The sequence below is a fragment of the Rhinatrema bivittatum genome, chromosome 10 (assembly GCF_901001135.1).
Source record: "Rhinatrema bivittatum chromosome 10, aRhiBiv1.1, whole genome shotgun sequence".
NCBI lineage: Eukaryota > Metazoa > Chordata > Amphibia > Gymnophiona > Rhinatrematidae > Rhinatrema > Rhinatrema bivittatum.
In genome coordinates this window covers 63627674-63648409 of record NC_042624.1, presented here as the reverse complement: position 1 = coordinate 63648409, position 20736 = coordinate 63627674, and the positions used below count along the sequence as shown (strand labels likewise).

Here is a 20736-nt window from a genome sequence, read left to right as displayed (position 1 = left end):
TTAAACAACTATTGATTTAAATCTTCATCTTTAATAGTCCACTGTTAAAGGAGAGGACTTATCTAATAGTTATCTTGGTTTCTATTCAGAACTGGTTCTGTTAGTTCCTTGAGCTAAAAAAAATAAGAAAAGAGCTCGTATTAGTTAATATTTAGATGAACATGTTGTTTTGGTTTTTTAAGATATTATTCATTGCAGATACAACATTGATAATTTATTTATTTTTTAAAATTTATATGCCGCATCATCTAAATTTCTGAGCAGCTTACAATAAAAACATGCATAATTATTAACAGCAAAACTACATAAATTTCAAAATCATAAAATAAAATAAAAATACAGAAAAAAATTATATCAAGATAAAAATAAAAAGGCCCAGATTTGTTCACAAACCTGATTAATATTCCTGCCAATCATTTATTAAAAAATGCTATCTCAAACAAATGTGTTTCAATCTGTTTTTTAAAGACTTAAGACATGCCTGCTTACATAATGATTAAGGTAGTTTGTTCCACATCTCAGCACCAGCAACAGATAATAATTTATTTTGAGTCTACTACACTAAAAATTTTGTTATTTGGAATATCCAATAAACACTGCCCCTCTGATCTTACATTTCTAACCAGACGGTGAATCTTTAGAAGAATATTAAGACAAACAGGAGCATCATGGCTTAGGGCATTATGTATTAAAGATAACATTTTGTATTGAATTCTGCATTCAATTGATAGCTAATTCAAAGATTTTAAAACTAGTGAAATGTGTTCAAACTTTGAAGTACCTGTTAAGATTCTTGCTGCAGAGTTCTGAATCATCTGCAAGGATTGCAGAATATATTTTGGTGACCTAAGAATAAAGAATTAAAATAATCCAAATTTGAGAATATTAAAACTTGTAGAACCATCTAAAAGTTAGAAAATTCTAAATAAGGTTTTAAGCATCTTCATCATTTTGCTATAAATTTCGCATGAATAGCACCTACGATTAAAAAAAAAAATAAATAGGGGCGTGGTCAAGGTAATTTTTGAGTTACTGCAACTGCATAGGTATTTTACTGCAATGCGTGGAAAATTTATCACACCTGCAATATTTTCACTTTGCAGCTTCCGAAATGCCCAGACGAGAGAGAGAGAGAGAGAGAGAGAGAGAGAGAGAGAGAGAGAGAGAGAGAGAGAGACAGAGAGACAGACAGACAGAGAGAGACAGACAGAGAGAGAGAGAGAACCTCTTTATAAGGCTCTCATATTAGTCAACTATTTATACCTCTGTAGGAGAGTCAACTAGTAACTCGAGGTGAGATTTTGGTGGTGGTCAGGGCCGGTGCTAGCTTTTGTGCTGCCCTGTGCAAACACTTACTGTGCTGCCCCTCCCCCCCATTCATTCAGTGTCTGTCCTGGGCCCATCAAATTAAGGCCGGCTCCGTCCTGCAATCTATATTTTTAAAAACTGCTAAGACCCCCCGCCCAGCACCCATGGATAAGGAAGTGTATTAGGTACCCTAGGCAAACCTTACAGCCTTACACACTCCCACACCTTTACAGATGCACACAGTTAAATTATGTGAAGGACTTCAAAGGGGTGTGGGATAAACACTGTGGATCCATAAAGTCTAGAGGACGTGAATGAAGAGTGGGTAGCTCGCGGGAATGACGGCTACTGCCTGGAGATTATACCCTTATTCAATAAACATACACACGGTTAATGCGACTCCAACATTGCACTAAGCTTCAACGGCAAGAGGAAACGTGGAAAAAGATTTGCATTCACAAAAAAAGCGGGGAGTAGCTGGCTTGTTACGGCAGTTACTACCCCAAACCAAATAAGCCTGGTACTTCACTTTCAATGCATATCCAGCATAGCTCTCTGCTTCAAAGGCAGGGGAGAAAGACTGATACCTCACGCATATCCAGCATAGCTCTCTGCTTCAACGGCAGGGGAGAAAGTCTCATAGTTCACTTTCAATGCATATCCAGCATAACTCTCTGCTTCTACGGCAGGGGAGAAAGACTGATACTTCATACATATCTAGCATAGCTCTCTGCTTCAACGGCATGGGAGAAAGTCGGATACCTCACTTTCAATGCATATCCAGCATAACTCTCTGCTTCAACGGCAGGGGGAATGAAGAAAAGTAGATCTATATACAGACAACAACCAGCAAGGTCTGAATTATTTAGTCTGGGTAAACAAATAAGCTTATTGCGGCGGTTACTACCCCTAACTAATTAAGCTAGATATTTCACTTAGAGGCAGTTCCAACACTGCTCTCTACATTAATGGTGGGGGTGGAAGGGAAATAGAATCAAAAGGTTACTAAGAGCCAAGAGTAACAGATAAGAATGAGAAAAAAAAAGTGCAAAACTTGCTGGGCAGACTGGATGGGCCGTTTGATCTTCTTCTGCCGTCATTTCTATGTTTCTATAACAAATTTTACATGAAAAAGAACATTCAAGAGTATAGTCTTCTGAGGCAAAAATATCACTTACAACATTCATATTATATTTACATGCACTCATATGGTGCACATCAGAAAACTATGCAAAAAAGACACTTGGAGCTTCTATGGAATTAGACTTTTTTTTTAATGCTTACTGGATGTGAGCTCTTCTCTCAGAAAGCCATGAACAAACAGAATTAACATTAAATATAGTAAACCTCCCATACCAAAACAACCCTAACAACCTTATCTATGAAAAGGCCACACTGCACATATTACACCAGGCCATAGAACACCAATAAAACTCTTATTAGGAAACCAGGTTGCTATAGATCCCTACATAGAAAATACATGCTAGCAAAATACCTCACCTCGGTCACATATGCAGAACACAGAGAGACCCTGACCAAATACAGAATAAAGAGATCAGAAAGTATCAACAGAAATGTGCTGAGAAGAACTGAATTGGAACCCACAACAAGCCTCTATATGCAGAGCAACAATGCAAAATAGAAACATTACCATTCTTCATAAAACATTAAATAATAATCTCAAGAAATATAAAACATTAATCATAATAGTAAAGTGATATTCATAAAAAGAATATTTCAAACCCATTAATGAACAGAATATTGAAAATTTCCCAAACACCCAAAAAAATTTCAAACACCTGATGAATAAAAAGTTAAATTAAAAAATGTTCTATTCCTCCCCCCAAAAATAAATATTTTGAAAGAGCAGAATCATCGAATTACACCCAATAATTAAAACTAATAAGGATTTAAAAATCTGCTCTCCATACCTGGGATCTGATTTCCAGTCACCCTGAGATTGTCGTGGATTAGGGGAGGTAGGGCCGCACAAATTTTATCTTCTCTCTCACACACATACACAGTAAAACATTCATTCTCTTGCACACTCCTTCTCTCTAGCATACAGAGGCTGCCTCTCCCTCACCCTCATAGATACATTGTGTGTGTGCGCGCGTGTGCCTGTGAGAGCCTATATGTCACACACAGGTTCTCACAAGCACAAAACATACACAAACACAAACTCTCACACAGACACATTCACAGGCACATGTTCTCACACAGAAGCTCTCACAGTCATAAACACAGGCATCCTCATATACACACACACACACACACACACACTGGCACCTTCACACACACACACAGCCACTTAGGCACCCACACACTGACACAGGCAGCCCCACACACACACACACCCTCTCAAACACAGGCATTCACTCTCACAGGGCCAATCTCTCGCTTGTTCACACACATTTTGGACCTCTGCATCTGCCGCTGGCTCCGGGGAAAGGCCAGTGGCATTGCAGGGCCTCTTCTTCTTCCACCACCTTGGAAGAAACGCTGGTGGCACTGCAGGACATCGCTTTTGCTAGTGGGGAGTAGGAATCCCACTAGCATGATACTTCACGTCGTCACGGGACCTTCCTGTACCCCCCCCCCCCCCCCTTAGTATGCCACTGTAGCCCACGGCACAGCTTCCGTTCCCTCTTCCCCCCCCCCCCAAGCAGAAAGATTGGTGGGCCATATGGCAACAGGCGAGGCCTTGAGCTACAGGCGAAGGCCAACCAGCTGCCGGCCCATGGCCTTGCCTGCTGCCGCCGGCCCACCACCTCCCCAGGTATGCCGCTCTGTGCAAATGCATGGAATGCACACCTGGTTGTGCCAGGCCTGGTGGTGGTCTAGGATTTAGGGGGCAGTTTTACATGCACCGTCAGAGGTACGAACAGCATAGTACACATCCGTGAAGATTTGATGTGATTTGGAATGAGGAAAGGTACACAAAGATGAGATCTGTATAATGTACTCTCGCCCTAGCTTGATAGCAGCTAGGTAAAGAGTGCAACAAGCTAGGGTGAGAGTACATTCATCAGTTTTTAAGTATTTTGAATGCTCTAGGGGTTTTCATCTGTTTTCAAAACCAAAAATTAAATATAATTTGGGTTCTGCCTTTCCTCTCTACTCCTGAGGGACGTGCTGGGTGGGTTCTGGATCAATTTTTCCATTTAAGGGAGACTCATTTGGAAGGAAAATTCCCTTCTTGGTTTTATTGATAGGATGACTCCTCTAATAACATCTGAAATCCCATTTTCATTAACACACCTCGGCCATATATGTGGGAGGATCACTATAGTACGCTGAAAGGGTGGAAGGTTAGACTAGTGCAGGGGCACAGCTAAACAGGTTTTGCTGTACATGAGCCCCATATTCAAAAGATCTCAATGCTCAATTTTCAGTGTTAGCTTCCTAAATCAGGAAAACTGAATTTATACTCTGAGCACCTAAAGTCAGGAGCTTAAATTTACAAGACCCAGGCCAGGGGAGGGTTTAGGTCTGGGGAGTGAAGTTAGGCACTCAGTGCAGATTTCTAGTATCTAAAGTTAGGCAAATCAATGGCAATTGTAAATTACAGGTGCCTATGGTGAAATTATGCCTTGTCTAATAATTTCCTTTTCTCTAGGACAGGCAGGCTAGTCCACACAAGTGGGTTATTCACTCCTACCAGCAGATGGAGAAAGATATTACTGACTCGCTGATGCCACTTCATTCAGCCCTGTATTGACATCAGTCTGCCAGTATTTCTACAAAAGCCAACTGTGGACAACTAAGAAGCTCAACTAGTAATAATAATTAATATTATTTAATTTTTTTTGTACTTCCAGAGGAATAGGATGCATTAGACTCAGAAGCAAAACTCGCACATTCCCAAACGTCCTACAAAGAATTCAGTTATGTAGCTTACAGCAAGGCAGTCTTGGGGGAAGGGGGACTGGCCTATCTGTCCTAGAGAAAGGAGATTATCAGGTAAGAAGCAATTTCATCTTCCTCTTCATACAGGCAGGCCAGTCCACACAAGTGGGATGTACCCAAGCTACTCCCTAGATGGGTGGTAGGACCGCCATTGAAAAGGCTGTGTCCGCTCTTGCTCCAGTGTCCAGACGATAGTGTCTGGCGTAGGTAGGCAAAGAAGACCACATCACCACTTTACATATCTCCTTTGGAGATACCAAGTACAATTCAGCCCATGAAACTGCTTGGGCTCTAGTAGAATAAGCTCTAATTTGCTTTGGTAAAGGCTTTCCCGCATCCACATAGACCGCTGTAACCACATCCTTGATCCGGCGGGCCACTGTGACTCAAGAAGCCACTTTCCCCTTCTTTACACCCGCATAAAGAAGGTTTTATGAAAATCATCAGTCACCTAAGAAAGGAACCATTGTAATCTGTACCCTGTCCAGGATAATTACTAAAAACAGCTCTCAACAGGAAAGAGCCTGCAATTACGAAACTTGCCTCGTGAAACATATTGTGACCAGAAACACTATGTTCATGGTAAGAAATCATAGGGAAATCTGCCACAGAGGGCCAAAGGTGGGATCCGCCAATGACAACATCAAATTAAGATCCCAGAGAGGCACCAGAATGCTTAAGGGAGGTCGAATATTTTTGATCCCTCTCAAAAACTGAGCAACATCCAAATGCGAAGAAAAAGAACACCTTGACTACACCCTCTATAACACGCCAATACCGCCACTTGCACCTTCAGTGTGTCAAGGGCCAAACCTTTCACCAAACCCTCCTGAAGGAAATTCAAGACCAGGGGTATCGATGCCTTTGAGGGTGAACAACAGTCCTGAGCACCAATAAAAATCTCCAGACTCAAATGTATGCCAAAGACAGAGAACTTTCGAGCTCATAACAAAGTGCTTACCACCTCTAAGGAATAGCCTCTCTTCAAGAGTCAGGCCCTCCTTCTTGGGCATCACAAAGTAAATGGAATAGCGCCCAGTACCTTCTTGATTTTTGGGAACTGGGACTATAGCGTTCAAGTCGACTAACTATTGCAATGACAAGAAAAGCCAGAAGATGAAAATAGAGGAGAGAGAACAATGTGAGATGGTAAAAAAGGTAAAGGTAAAATTGTCTTATTTTCAAATTAACTATCTGATTATGTGATTGGAAAGTAATGATTTTATATGTATTTTTTATAATCAAACTGGATTGTCTAATAGCTGACATTGGCAATAGTGATTATAACATGATCAGATTTGAACTAAAGACTAGAAGGGGGACAATATGTAAATCTACAGCTCTAACACTAAATTTTCAAAAGGGAAACTTTGATAAAATGAGGAAAATAGTTAGAAAAAAACTGAATGGTGCAGCTGCAAAGGTTAAAAGTATACAACAAGTGTAGACATTATTTAAAAATACAATCTTAGAAGCGAAGTCCAGATGTATTCCATGCATTAAGAAAAGTGGAAGGAAGGAAAAACGATTACCGGCATGGTTAAAAGGTGAAGTGAAAGAGGCTATTTTAGCATCCTTCAAAAATTGGAAGAAGGATCCATCTAAAGAAAACAGGAAAAAGCATAAGCATTGTCAAGTTAAGTGTAAAACACTGACAAGGCAGGTTAAGAAAGAATTTGAAATTAAGTTGACTGTAGAGGCAAAAACTTGTAATAAAACTTTTTAAAATATATCTGAAGCAAGAAACCTATGAGGAAGTCAGTTTGATCGTTAGATGACTGAGGGGTTAAAGGAGCTCTTAGGGAAGATAAGGCCATTGTAGAAAGACTAAATTAATTCTTTGCTTCTGTGTTTATTAATGAGGATGTTGGGGAGATAACAGTTCTGGAGATGGGTTTCATGGTTGATGAGTCAGATGAACTGAACCAAATCACTGTGACTCTGGAAGATGTAGTAGGCCAGACTGACAAACTAAAGAGTAGCAAAGAACCTGGACTTGATGTTATGCACCCCAAAGTTCTGAAGGAATTAAAAATGAAATTTCAGATCTATTAGTTAAAATTTGTAACCTATCATTAAAATCATCCATTATACCTAAAGACTGGAGGGTGGCCAATGTAACCCCAATATTTAAAAGGGGCAACCCAGGGGCAATCCAGGAAACTATAGACCAGTGAGCCTGACTGCAGTGCCAGGAAAAATAGTGGAAACTACTCTAAAGATCAAAATCACAGAGCATATAGAAAGACATGGCTTAATGGAACACAGCCAGCAATGGATTTACCCAAGGGAAGTCTTGCCTCACAAATCTGCTTCATTTTTTTGAAGGGGTTAATAAACATGTGGATAAAGGTGAACTGGTAGATGTAGTGTATTTGGATTTTCAGAAAGTGTTTGACAAAGTCCCTCATGAGAGGCTTCTAAGAAAACTAAAAAGTCATGGGATAGGAGACTGTGTCCTTTTGTGGATTACAAACTGGTTAAAAGACAAGAAACAGAAAGTAGGATTAAATGGTCAATTTTCTCAGTGGAAAAGGGTAGAGGAGTGCCTCAGGGATCTGTATTTGGTCCAGTACTTTTCAATATATTTATAAATGATCTGGAAAGGAACACGATGAGTGAATTAATCAATTTTCAGATGATACAAAATTATTCAGAGTAGTTAAATCACAAGCTGATTGTGATAAATTGCAGGAGGACCTTGTGAGACTGGAAAATTGGGCATCCAAATGGCAGATGAAATTTAATGTGGACAAGTGCAAGGCAATGCACATAGGGAAAAATAACCTATGCTGTAGTTAGATGATTTTACATTCCATATTAGGAGTTACGACCTAGAAAAAAGATCTAGGCATCATAGTGGATAATACATTGAAATCGTTGGCTCAAATTGTGCTGTGGCAGTCAAAAAAGCTAACAGAATGTTAAGAATTATTAGGAAGGAAATGGTGAATAAAACTGAAAATGTCATAAAGCCTCTGTATCGTTCCATGGTGAGACCGCACCTGGAATACTGTGTACAATTCTGGTCGCCACATCTAAAAAAAGATATAGTTGCGATGGAGAAGATATAGAGAAAGGTGACCAAAATGATAAAGGGGATGGAACAGCTCCCCTATGAGGAAAGACTAAAGAGGTTAGGGCTGTTCAGCTTAGAGAAGAGACGGCTGAGGGGATATGATAGAGGTCTTTAAAATCATGAGAGGTCTAGAATGGGCAAATGTGAATCAGTTATTTACTCTTTCAGATAATAGAAGGACTAGGGGCACTCTATGAAGTTAGCAAGTAGCACATTTAAAACTAATCGGATAAATTCTTTTTCACTCAATGGAAAATTAAGCTCTAGAATTTTTTGCCAAAGGGTGTGGTTAGTGCAGTTAGTGTATCTGGGTTTAAAAAAGGGTTGGCTAAGTTCTTGGAGAAGTCCTTTAATTGCTATTAATCAAGTTGGCATGACGGCTAATTTTAAAATCCTTGTGCGAGGGAAATCCAGGAGATATGTATGTGATTGGGACGTGCACGCACTGTGCGGACCTTAAGAGCCCCGCAGCCAAGCCCTTACCTCCCGATATGCGAATAAAATCAGTAAGATGAAAAAGGGGCAGAGTGGGGGCGGGGCACGGGCGGAGTGGGACAGCACTATCAGCACACAAGCACCCACCGGGACCTGATGACCGCATAACCTGCTGCTACTCTGGACTGTGGGTAAGTATTAAAACAAAAGATTCTAGGGTAGTCATCAGGGTTTTAGGGGTCAGGGCAGGTTAGATAGGAGGATTACGAAACTCATTTTTCTATGGGGTGAATGGGGAGGGAAGAGGGAATTGGGCCTGTTGCTTTGCCGCACATACCTACTAAAATCCCTCCCCCTTATGTGATCGAGATGGGATTTGTGCGCACATGCGCACGTTGATGTAAAATGCTGTGTGCATGTATGCGCGGATAGCCGATTTTATAACATACGTGCGTTTACGAGTCTTAAAATCTACCTTTTAGAGAATAGCCACTGCTTACTGGCAGCAATAGCTTGGGATCTACTTAGTGTTTGGTACTTGCCAGGTTCTTGTGGCCTGGATTGACCACTGTTGGAAACAGGATGTTGGGCTTGATGGACCCTTGATCTGACCCACTATGGCAATTTCTCTTTTTTTTTATTTTCTATTTATCATTTTACAATAATTAAACAAAGATACACTTTGTATGAAATTGTAAGAGAATATGACAAGAAATTTAACAATCAAAGCTTCCATTAAAGTAATTGCAAAGCAGATAGATACATTACAATCATGACCCCTACCGCTTCCCAACTTCATATCTCAAACCCATAAAGAAACATAGGGGAGTAATTTCTAATCTTAAAGGAGACATCAAATTAATTTACAAATCAAGTGAATAGATTGGCGACTATTACAATCAGTATATTTTTATTTTCCCCAACTATTAATCATTGACAGTGTCTTGCCTTCTGCTATTTAGGAATTCCCTCAAGTGCTCTGGGTTGAAAAAAATAAATGTATTACTAGAAATCTTTATGACACATCTGCATGGGTAACGCAGTTGGAAGATGGCCTCAATTGCGTTAACTTCAGATCTCATAGAAAGGAAGACTTTGCGTCTTAATTGCATTATTCTTGCCAGGTCAGGAAATATACGAACAGACTGTCCTTGATAATTTACATTCAAAATTTTAAAGTACGCTTTCATTATAAGGCTAAAGTCCTGTTCAGAATAAAGAGAAACAAATAATACGGCTCTTTCTATAATTTCAGGGTTTCAATTTTCCAAGTACTGGGTTAAATTAAGGAAATCAGGCCTAGCCTATTATCTATTGCACTTTGAGTATTGCCAGTTCTTTGTACTAGAAAACTGATCTTTTTTACAGGAGGTATCTGATATGGAGAAATGTTTAAGGCCTCTTGAAGATAATACTTGAAAGTTATAATAGGTAATCCGCCCATAATCTTTGGAAAATTCAATAATCTTATGTTCAAATGCCTTAGGAAATTCTCGACCGATTCTAACCTGCTGGAGGAGATTAAAGTATCCCGGACAAGAACTGCAGAAGTATCTTGCAACTTTTTTACATCCATCTTAATGAACTCAGTAGTCCGCTCTTGCTAGTTGATTTTCTTTTGCAACTGAGTCCAACTTGATTCCCAGCGATTCCACTCGACAGGTCTGTTCTCTAAATAGCTTGGACATGCCTGCCACCAGGTCCCATAATGAGTCCAGTGTAACACCCTCCGGTTGGGTAATATCCTCTGTCAGCAAGTTGTTCATGTCGGGTCTTCTCGCCACATCTCTTTCCTCTCCCGCTGTGAGGCCGACTCCACCAGCCGCCCCCCCCCCCCCCTCTCCACGGGTTCCTCAGACCGTGTGACCCCCGATGCGGACAGTTCTTCCGGGCCAACGCCGGCGTTCTCGGTCGACTGAGGTTGTCTGATGAGAACAGCATCCTTCACCTCTGCAACGGTAGGGAAGCCGAAGGAGGTTGCCTCCTCCCGCAGCGCCAATGGGGCTAGAAGCCCACGAAGTCTGTGTTGGAATGGCGTATTCAGATATTAATCTCTGCTCCGAGGGAAGAGCAGGCTCAGCCGGGTAAACTCTTATCTTCCCTTTACGCTTATGTGGCATCTTTCTTGTAATAATTCAACGAGGAAGTCCCAGGTTGATTCTTTTTTAGGAAACCGAGCAGGAGCAGTGCAGAATGCGTCTGTTCAAGTCGCCCTGTGTGGCAATTTCTTATGTTCTTATTCTTTGTAGTTTCTATGTCCTGTCATTTGGATGAGGGGTGTTACAAACACTGTAGCCTTTGCTTCTCACCCACCTGCCCCCAGCCCTCTCGTCCTGAAATCTATAATTCAGGAGTGGTCAACTTTTCACGCACCAAGAGCCAAGGAAGCACAATGTGCAGGACTAAAAAGCCTCACATTTTCAAGAGGGGGGAGGAGTCCTCTCTGAGAAGAAAGTGCCCCACCCCCAGCTCCCCTCTCCATTACCCCAACCAGTATGTTTCTTTCAATCCCCAGATGCTGTCTCTACTAGTGTCTTTCAATCCTCTCAGCAATGTTTTTCTCTCTTTCAGTTCCTTCATTCTGTCCCAACTGATATCTCTTTCTGTAATTCTCTCATTTCCTCCAAATTGCCCCCAGTTTTTTTTTCAATTCTCCCACCACTCTCCCTTTCTCATTCTCTCTACCCTCCTCCCACCGATCTCTACCCTGCCTCCCTTTTCCCATCAGTTTCTCTCTCTCTCAATCCACCTGTCCCCAACAGTCTCTCTCTCTCAATTCCCCCATTTTATCCCCACCACTCTCTGTCAATCCCCTTCCCTTTGCTCACCAGGTTTTCAGGCACATCTGCTTGTCTCTCATAGAGCAGTAAGGTATTCCCAACTTGAACTATTAAGGCTTCCATCCCCCCCGAAGTGAAGGTGGAAAACACAAGGCAAACTGCTTTTCGATATCAGGCTTCTTTTGAATGCCATGCCCAAGCTCCTCTGACTTACCAGCAGATTCAGGAAATGCCTTAAAGTCTGGTTGTCTACACAGCTTTTGAATTAGTTTAACTGATTGTTTTAAGGATGTCTGATCTCCTCTAGTTTGTAACTTAAATTTTAGAATCTTCCAAGAATTTTATATTTTATGCTAAAGACTAGGGACCTACAGAGAAAAAAAAATTAGTTTTCTTTTTTCGGTTAATTTTCGGGAAGGTTTTTTTCCCCACGAATTTCGGTTCATGAAATGTTTGTTTCATCTGTGTGATAAAACCAAATCAACCATAACCCCCCCCACCCCACCCCCCAAATGGCCCAAAAACTGAAAACAGGACTTCCAAGGCCTCCCACCGAGAAATAGGCTGGGGTTAGGATTCCCCCCCCCCCCCCCCCCCCCCCCCCGGCCCCCATTTACCCGGCCCGGTTGGGATCCGCAAGTGAGGCCTCAGGCTTGTGTAGACCAAGGCAGGTTGCTGCGACCTTGGCCTCGGCCAGTGCCCAGGCCCAGGCCAGATGCCGCGACCCAAAGGCTGGGTCGCAATGCCAGGGCCTTGACCCAGACCCAGATCTGGCACAAGGGCCCAGCCCAGAAGCTGGGTCCCAACGCCAGGGCCTCTATCCACTCCCAGGTCCAACGTCAGTGCCAGCCCAGAGACTGCGTCCTGACGCCTGGGCCTCGGCCTTGGCTGGAGTCCAGGCCCTGGCCTGATGCCGCAGCCTGGCCTGGAGGCCAGGTCCTGGGGCCAGGACCTGATGCTTGTGCCTGGCCTGGAGGCCATAAATTAAAATGGTGCCACCACCTACTAGGGTGAATGTGCTGCAGTTAATTAACTCCGGCGTGACCACAGTGCATGGCGTTAGTTGAAGAAGAAGAGGACACTGGACGGCACTGGAGCTGCTCCAAGGCCTGGGTCTGACCCTTGGCCGAGGCCTCAGTGTTGGGACCCTGCTTCCTAGCCAGGCGTAGTGTCAGGCCTGGGCCCTAGCCTAGGCTAAGGCCCAATTGTCAGGCCCTGGCCTAGGCCACATGGACCCAGGTCTAAGTTGAGGCCCTGACATTATGGTCTTCAGGTTGGGCCACAGCATTGGTGCTCTGGCCTAGTCCAAGGGCCAGGTGTGGGGACTCGGCCCTCCAGGTTGGCCCCTCAAATGAAACAAATCAACCTCATTCATCAAATTTTGTGCATGCACATCTCTACTACAGACGCCTCTATCCCCCTGACTAACATCTATCCTGTTCCTCCCAGCATCCTCTTTTTCACTCCCTGTTCAGCAAACCAGCCTTACGCCAATCTCTTTGCCCTCTTATGCAGTGCCAGCCATCCTCTCTCTCTGTACCCCCTACTTGCCCTCAGTAGGGAAGGGAAAAAGGACGGAAAAGGATGAGGATGAGAGGAAGAAAAGGAAAGAAGGTAAAGGAAATGGATGTGTGTGTGTGGGGGGGGGGGGGGAATGAAAGGTAGAGAAAGGGAAAGAGATGAGGGGAGGCAGGGAAGGAAAGGAAGGGGGAGGGTAAATGATAAGGAGAGAATGGAGGCTAGTGGAAGGAGGGTTGAAAAAGAGAAGGAAAAAAGATGGGGAAAGGGGAAGAGCACTTAGGAAGGCCTAAGGGCTACAGTTTTGTTCTGTCCTGCTACCTCTGTTACTTGTAGTTCAATCCCAATAGCCTCAGACCCTGGTCAGAGCAATGATGCTACCTGCTCGCTGTCCTCCTCTGAAATGCTGCCGTTTCCAGGTTACTCAGCCCTTTATAAGCAGCCATTGTGTCATCATCGTGTGACGTCACAACAGGGCGGGCGAGACTATCTGGGTCCGAGAGGAGACGAGGGAGGATGCGATCACATTACATTACGCTGAAATATGCTATCTGTACTTTCTGTCGGCAGTTTTCTCTTTCCCTGAACACTGGCATCTCCCTGCCAGGCTTGGTTCAGCCCAGTCACAGTCTCGTGCTGGTGTCATTGATGATAAAGGTAAAGTTTATCATCAGTCTCAAACTTGTAGCTCCCGGGACTACCTGACCTCCCGACAAGGTCAAGACGAGGCAATGCCTTGTGCCTCGATTGCCCATCCCGTCAGCTGAGGGGCGAGCAAGGCTGGCTTCAGTTTCTGTTTGGCTGGATCTCAATGAAGCCGACAAGCCAGAGCCAGGTTCGAGCCCACCGATGCTGTTTAAATACGACCCTTTTTCAAGCAGCCCATTTACAATGTTCCCCCGCGGTGGAGCAAACGAAATCTAAGCTCACATTCAATTTTCAGCATTTGAAATGGCTCCTAATGGGAACCAGAGCTGGAAATAAAACTGCTGGCAGCAGCGCGAGAGAGAAAGAGAGCGCGCCCCGCCACAAGGCAGAGCAGGCGCGAAGCGCAGGGATGCCCCGGCAGCCGAGCCTTTCCCAAGCTGCTCCGGGGAAGCGCCGCCTCTGCGGCGGAAGGACTGAGCACGCACGGAGGCGCCGCTGTCGCTGCTGCTCAGGCTGGCAGGTGGTACCGTGAGAAGCCGAGGATCCCCGTGCGGAAAAAAAAAAAGACCCCGGGTACGTACTCTCTCTGCGGCACGGCAGAACGGAGGGCGAAAGCAATAAAAGCGACAAAAAAAATAAATAAAATCCAAACCCCCAAAGCGATGAAAGGTGAGGAACAGGCAAAGGAAATGAGCAGAGCAAAGAGGGAGGGAGAAGGGGATGAGGTTTGTATTTACGCTCATGCTGCAGAGATTAATTCTGCAATCTGTCCTTGCAGTGACATTTGGGTTTGGTGTTTGCAAGAAGCAGGGCCCCCTGGGCTAGCGAGTAACCTGCTTTATTAGGATGAAGGTACGCAGTCTCTTATCTACTGTGGCAACTTTTATTTTTTAGACCAAAAACCTACGGAAGCTTTCCCTAATTCTGTGAAAATTTATAGGATGATGCAAATCTCAATCTTTCACAAGATGCTTGTGCAAGCTGAAATGCGGAGCAGTAATGGATAACAAGTCTTAGAATTTCAGATTCCTGATTGCTGTGGGTCATTGTGTGTGGATTTTTACAGTTCTTTTCTATTTCATCATTTATCTATTTAAGACAAATCAGTTGTGCAGAAAACGTGTCCTAATAAAAACTTTGCAACTTTTACCACAGCCTCATGGTGTAACATCTGGAAATCTTATCATACACGTGGAATTTATGTATAGCATACCACGGACCCTTTGCATATACCATGCCCACTCTATAATCCTATATCTATATATATATATTTTTTTACTCTTATCATGCTGCCAAATGTCATGTGATTCCTTGTTCCCATATCTTTGCTATGCAAGCAAAAACACAGTTATTTACAGACAATGGAAAGCTATTCTTATTGCAGGTAACCTTAACAGCTAATGAAAATGCAGTGCTATTTCAGTTAAAAAAAAAGTCATTTTACACTGAAACCTGTGTTCATGTAATGACAGGAATGGTAAGGAATCAAGATTGTATTTGTTTAACAGAGCTATGCCTGGGCTAGTATTGAAAGGTCAAAGGGCCTAGCAAGGAGCAGCAGGGATTGCTGCAGGTTAGGACTAAGATGCAGCTATGAGGTGCATATCTAGTTCTACCTAGACCTATTTAGATTCTGCTTTGCAGGCATGTCAAGGCAGATCTGCACCTGAATTGTAACTTGCCTTGAGCACCGGTTTAGAAAGACAAGTAAGTAAATCGAAAGCCAAGGATTTTCAGGGAAGGAAATACAATTTCTTCAATGTTCTCTGTGCTTTTTGCAGGCATCTTGCCATAAAGTACTGCTCTGCCTGAAGAGGAATAAAGCCGGATATTCCAAGCCAGCTGTGCCCAATGGCAGACATTCAGGGCTCGGACATGCTGGACCTGGAATCTTCTTGCCCTGGTGTTTGGGGAGCTTCGTATATACAGAGGAGGAAGACATCTACGACTGTAGACCTGCAGTATAAGGAGAAGGGGAAGTCTGAGAAAGAAGACAGTGATAGTACCCATGCAAGGAATGGCTTGCAGAGGACGCAGAAGAAATTTACTTTGCAATCTGGGAGTATTATGTCAACAGAAAACTTGTCAGCCAGTCTTCAGTCCGAGCAGGATGGGGCCCCTTATGAAACCTTTACCCTCATTAATGCCAATGGTGTTGCCAAAAAACTGAATATGATGGTCAGCCTTCATGTAAACAGTGAGCAACATGAGGATAACGAAAGAGTGGCTGAAATGGCGTGCAAAAAATGGCCCAGCCATCCAGCTGCATTGCAGAGTGCTACTACCCCTTATCTAAAGCATGAAAAATGTTTTGCTGGAGTGCTAGAGATCCCAGAGAAGGATTTGGATGTTGTAAACACGGGACATGATTCCACTGACGTGTCCAACAACAGTTTATGCAAAGGGTCCAGTATCCATAGAAAGCTTACAAGAGGCAGGTCAAGACGTCTTGAGCTCCCAGCAAATTCTAGCCTGGATTTAAATCAGCAGGGGGAAACTGCTGCACTTCATCGGAAAGGCAAGAAAGTAACCAAAAGGATCAAGCGAAGCCCTGTCAAGCTGCCAGTTGAAGCAGGCAGTGGTAGCCCAACTGCAGTCCATACAAGGAAGATATTGCGTGGGAATCTGCAGGTGGCTAGCAGTGCTGGAGAGGAGAGACCTTACAAATGCATGCAGTGTGGCAGGGCCTTTAAGAAATCTAGTAATCTCTTAAGTCATATAGATACCCACAGTGGAGCGAAACCATACGCCTGTGAGCTATGTGGGAAGGCCTACTCGCACCAGGGAACGCTTCAACAGCACAAGAGGCTTCATACAGGGGAGAGGCCATATAAATGTACATTCTGTGTTAAGGCTTACACATGGTCATCAGATTACCGTAAACACATTCGCACTCACACAGGTGAGAAGCCCTACAAGTGTCTGGACTGTGAAAAGGCTTTTGTACGCTCCTCGGATCTCCACAAACACCAGCGAAACATGCACAGTAATGACAAGCCTTTCCCATGCCAAGAGTGTGGCAAGACCTTCAACAAACCACTATCATTACTGCGGCATCAACGGACGCACCTTGGCGAGAAGCCTTTCCACTGTCCTAACTGTGACAAAGAATTTGCCGTTGCTAGCCGGATGGTGGAGCATCAACGCATTCACACTGGAGAGCGCCCTTTTTCCTGCACCATCTGTGGCAAGTCGTTCACTAAGTCCTCCAACCTTTTTGAGCACCAGACGCTACACACCGGAGAACGGCCTTTTAAGTGCTCAGACTGCAATATGGCCTTCGCTCAGTCCTCACGACTGATCCGCCACCAAAGGATCCACACAGGGGAGCGCCCCTTTGCATGTGGTGAATGTGGCCAGGCATTTGCTCGTTCGTCCACCCTAAAGAGACACCAGCAAATCCATGCTGGTGAAAAGTCCTACCTATGCTCAGAGTGTGGCAAGGCATTCGGGCATGCATCACAGCTGACGCAGCACATGCACAGTCATTCAGGAGAAAGGCCTTACCAGTGAGGGTATTGTGGGAAATCCTTCATGCAGCCCCCTCATCTCATTCGTCACTATGCAAAACATGGTACCTGGAAAGAGGAAGGCTTAACATCTTTGAATGCTTAAATTCTGCTGAGCTGATCAGGACCACCTAATTCCCCATCTTATTTGGAGTGTAGCAGTGGAATGCATTTGCTCTCAGGTACATCTCTCCAGCCCTGTCCAATGCCTGATTCTAAGATGGACCTTTCCTTTGTACATTTCTAGCAGCACTAGGGTCTGTTTATATATAGATGGAATGTTGAGAATACTATGTTGTGTCTTATTACCCATATCTGCTGATATTGCACAATCCTTGGAAGCTTGGCTATATAATCTTTTTCTCAGTAAAACAGAGTGCTGCGTAGTTCAATGGAGAGAGCACATAAGATCGTTTTGCTTGTGCCTGCCTATCAGCTACTCTGGTTTCATGAAAAACTGTTGGTGCTCCTCAGCCTGAAGAAGAGGAGAAAGCGGAATGGTCATTACTTGTTTCATTTGCTAGACCTTACCCTAATGGATTAAAAAGAACAAAAAGAAACACATGCTGACCAGAACAAGTACTGACACAAAAAGGTTATATACAGTGTTGCAGATGACTAGCTATATATTCTGTAAAGGGAGTGATTTAAAGTCATCCTGCTTATCACCTGCTCGGAAATATTCAGCGATTGTTCAGATGTCCAACTGGCAGAGTGAGGACTGAGTCATTTGATGCTTCTGTTTAGCTGAGTATCTCAAACAAATTTGTAAGTATTAACCATTAGTAAATGTGAAAGCACCTCACTGACACAGCAGCCTAGAATTCATATTGCAGATGAGTGGAAAAAAGAGAATGGAATAACTTCTCATCTGTTTAGAATTGTATTTCTAGCATAGGCAGCTCCCGCTCACCCACATACCTACATACATGCCACAGGAGTACTTACCCCAGGAAAAGGTAGCACTTTGAGCGAGGCTCGGAGAGAAGTGATATCCAGGAACATCGTACTGGGGGAGGGGAAGGCACAGATCCTGGTCTCTATATTACTCTCAAATCTGCCCTTTCCCCCACCACTCATTGATTGGACCTAGTGCTTTTCAGCTTCAGTCTTTGAAGACCATAGATAGGTCTGGTTTTTAGGATAATGTGAAAATCGAGTTCATAAATCTTTGTGCTGAACTTTCATTCTGGATACCCAGATATCTAAGACTGCAGTTCTGCTTCACTGGCTCAGAAGTTACTTCTGGCCTTGCATCTGCGGCTTCAAGGACTGCAGGGATGGTGTTCAGCTATTGAAGAAGGGGTGAAGTGTCTTCCAGAACAGACTGGCAAATGTACTGAAGGCTTTAAACTAGGATTGGTGAGGATGAGCGGGAAAAAAAGCCCTTTGAGTAAGTATAAGCCCTCAGGTAAGTAAAACATTAAATGCTTGCATAGAAAAAGGGAAAAAAGGGCAACATCTAGAAAAATGTGTATACTGATGCCCATAGTATGGGAAATAAAGTCCTGAATCTAGAGGCAATCATGGAAAAGGCTAACTTGGAAGGAGTGGTTGTCACGGAGACATAGTACCTGGAAAAGCATGACTAGGATATAATTATTCCAGGCTACAATCAATTCAGGAAAGACATGATAGGAAGGAAGAGAGGAGGAATTATGCAAAATATTCAAAATAATATTAAAGAAACAGAACTGCAGGCATTACAAGGTAAGGAGCAGCACAGTGGGTTACTCTGGAAAGAGGGAATGGAACATTTCATTATACTGGAATGATATTCAGACTTCCTTCACAGTTAGAAATGAACAGAGATTTAACGGAAGATATTCGCAGGATTGGTATGAAAGGGGAGGTGCTGTTGGTAGGGGATTTCAAGCTGCTGGATGGTGATTGGGACATCGCAGCTGCGGTGTCTTCTAGAAGAAGGAAATCCTGGATTCTCTGCAGGAAGAACTGTTCCATCAACTGGTAACAGAACTCGCATGAGATGGAGCGATACTGGATCGGATGCCTTACCAACGGGAACAGTTATTTCCGATGTGGTAGAGGATGATCGACTTGGATCCAGTGATCACTGGCTGCTGTGCTTCAGTGTTAAAGTAAAGATGGCGATGGTTCGTTCCGGGGCAAGGGTCCTGGACTTCAGGAAAACTAACTTTGTTAAAATGGGAGAGTAACCCAATGAGTTGTTAGCCGGACAGGAAAATCTAGGGGAAGCAGAAGAGCCATGGGCAAAACTAAAAGGAGGTATTGTAAAAGGCAACGAACCTTTTTGTTGGAAAGCAAATAAAGATAAGAGTAAAAAAGAGGCCACTATGGATTTTTAAAGAAATAGCTGCAAAGGTAAAGAAAAAAGATAGCACTCATAAAACTGCAAGAAATTGCAGGAAGAGGAAGACAGACAAATATGGTAAAATGGGGGGACAAGACTTTTTATTTTGCTAGATATGTGAGTGATAGGAGGAAGTGCAAAAGTGGCACTGTGAGAGGTGAAAGGGAAGACTTTGTAGAGGCTCATGAAGAAAGAGCAACAAGTAGACCAGGAGTCAGACAACAGAAAATGCAGACAGTTAGGACTGGAAGGGAGGTAAACCTCAAATAATTTTCAAAAGCCTTTTCATAAGAAGCTAACAAAACTAAAAGTAGATAAAGTGAAGGGGCCAGGATATTAAGGGAACTTGGAAAAGTCCTGGCAGCTCCACAGGCTGACCTTCTCAATGCTTTTTTAGTCAGGAGTAGTTTCGGAGGACTGGAGAAAGGCGGATGTGGTTCCTATTCATAAAAGTGGACATAAGGAGGAGGCTGGGAAGTACAGGTTGGTCAGTCTGACCTCCATGGTGAGTTAATTAATGGAATCGCTGCTAAGACAGGAGGATAGTGCAGTTTCTGGAATCCAAAGGATTACAAAATCCGAGGTAACATAGTTATACCAGAGGTAAAGCTTGCCAGACGAATCGGATCAATTTCTCTGACTGGGTGACCAGAGCGCTAGATATAGTGTATTTAGATTTCAATAAGGCCGTTGACGTGGTCCTGCATAGGCAACTTATAAACTGATTGTCCTTGGTATAGGCCTTAAAGTGACTGATTGGGTTGGAAACTGATTGAGTGGGAGGTGGTAAATGGAGTTCACTCCATGAAGAGGGGATGTTATTAGTGGCGTGCTACAAGGTTGAGTCTTTGGACCATTTTTTTTCAATATTTTCATGAGTAATAATGCAGAAGGATTGTGGGAAAATCTTTTTGAAGATGATACCAGAATCTGCAACAGGGTAAACATCCATGAAGCTTGAGGAATGGTCTAGAGTCTGGCAGTTAAGATTTAATGTTAAAAAATGCAGGTTCCCATATTTAGGGCTGCAAAAATCCAAGGGATAGGTACAATACAGGGGCGAAATTCTTCTAAGCACAAAAAGGGATTTGGGGTTGATTGTATCTGATGATCTCAAGGTGGCCAAACAGATGGATGGATATTGTGACAGAAAAAGCCAGAAAGAGGAATGGTCAGCAGAAAAAGGGAGGTGATATTACTCCTTTATAAGTCCCTGTT

At 43.4% G+C, this 20736-nt stretch overlaps 1 protein-coding gene and 1 long non-coding RNA gene across 2 annotated transcripts; one reads left to right on the top strand and one right to left on the bottom strand.

Moving 5' to 3' along the window:
* Positions 1 to 11: 11 nt before the first annotated feature.
* LOC115099887 lies at positions 12 to 13423 on the bottom strand. Its single transcript, XR_003858910.1, has 3 exons — positions 13351 to 13423; positions 782 to 846; positions 12 to 113 (listed from the first exon to the last, which is right to left on the bottom strand). It is a non-coding gene; the product is annotated as an uncharacterized LOC115099887 (long non-coding RNA).
* Positions 13424 to 13725: 302 nt separating this feature from the next.
* On the top strand, positions 13726 to 20513 carry ZNF648 (zinc finger protein 648). The gene is made up of 2 exons (XM_029618876.1): positions 13726 to 14250; positions 15459 to 20513. The coding sequence occupies exon 2, from the start codon at positions 15529 to 15531 to the stop codon at positions 17188 to 17190; it is 1662 nt and encodes a 553-aa protein (XP_029474736.1). The 5' UTR covers positions 13726 to 14250; positions 15459 to 15528; the 3' UTR covers positions 17191 to 20513.
* The last annotated feature ends 223 nt before the right edge of the window (positions 20514 to 20736 follow it).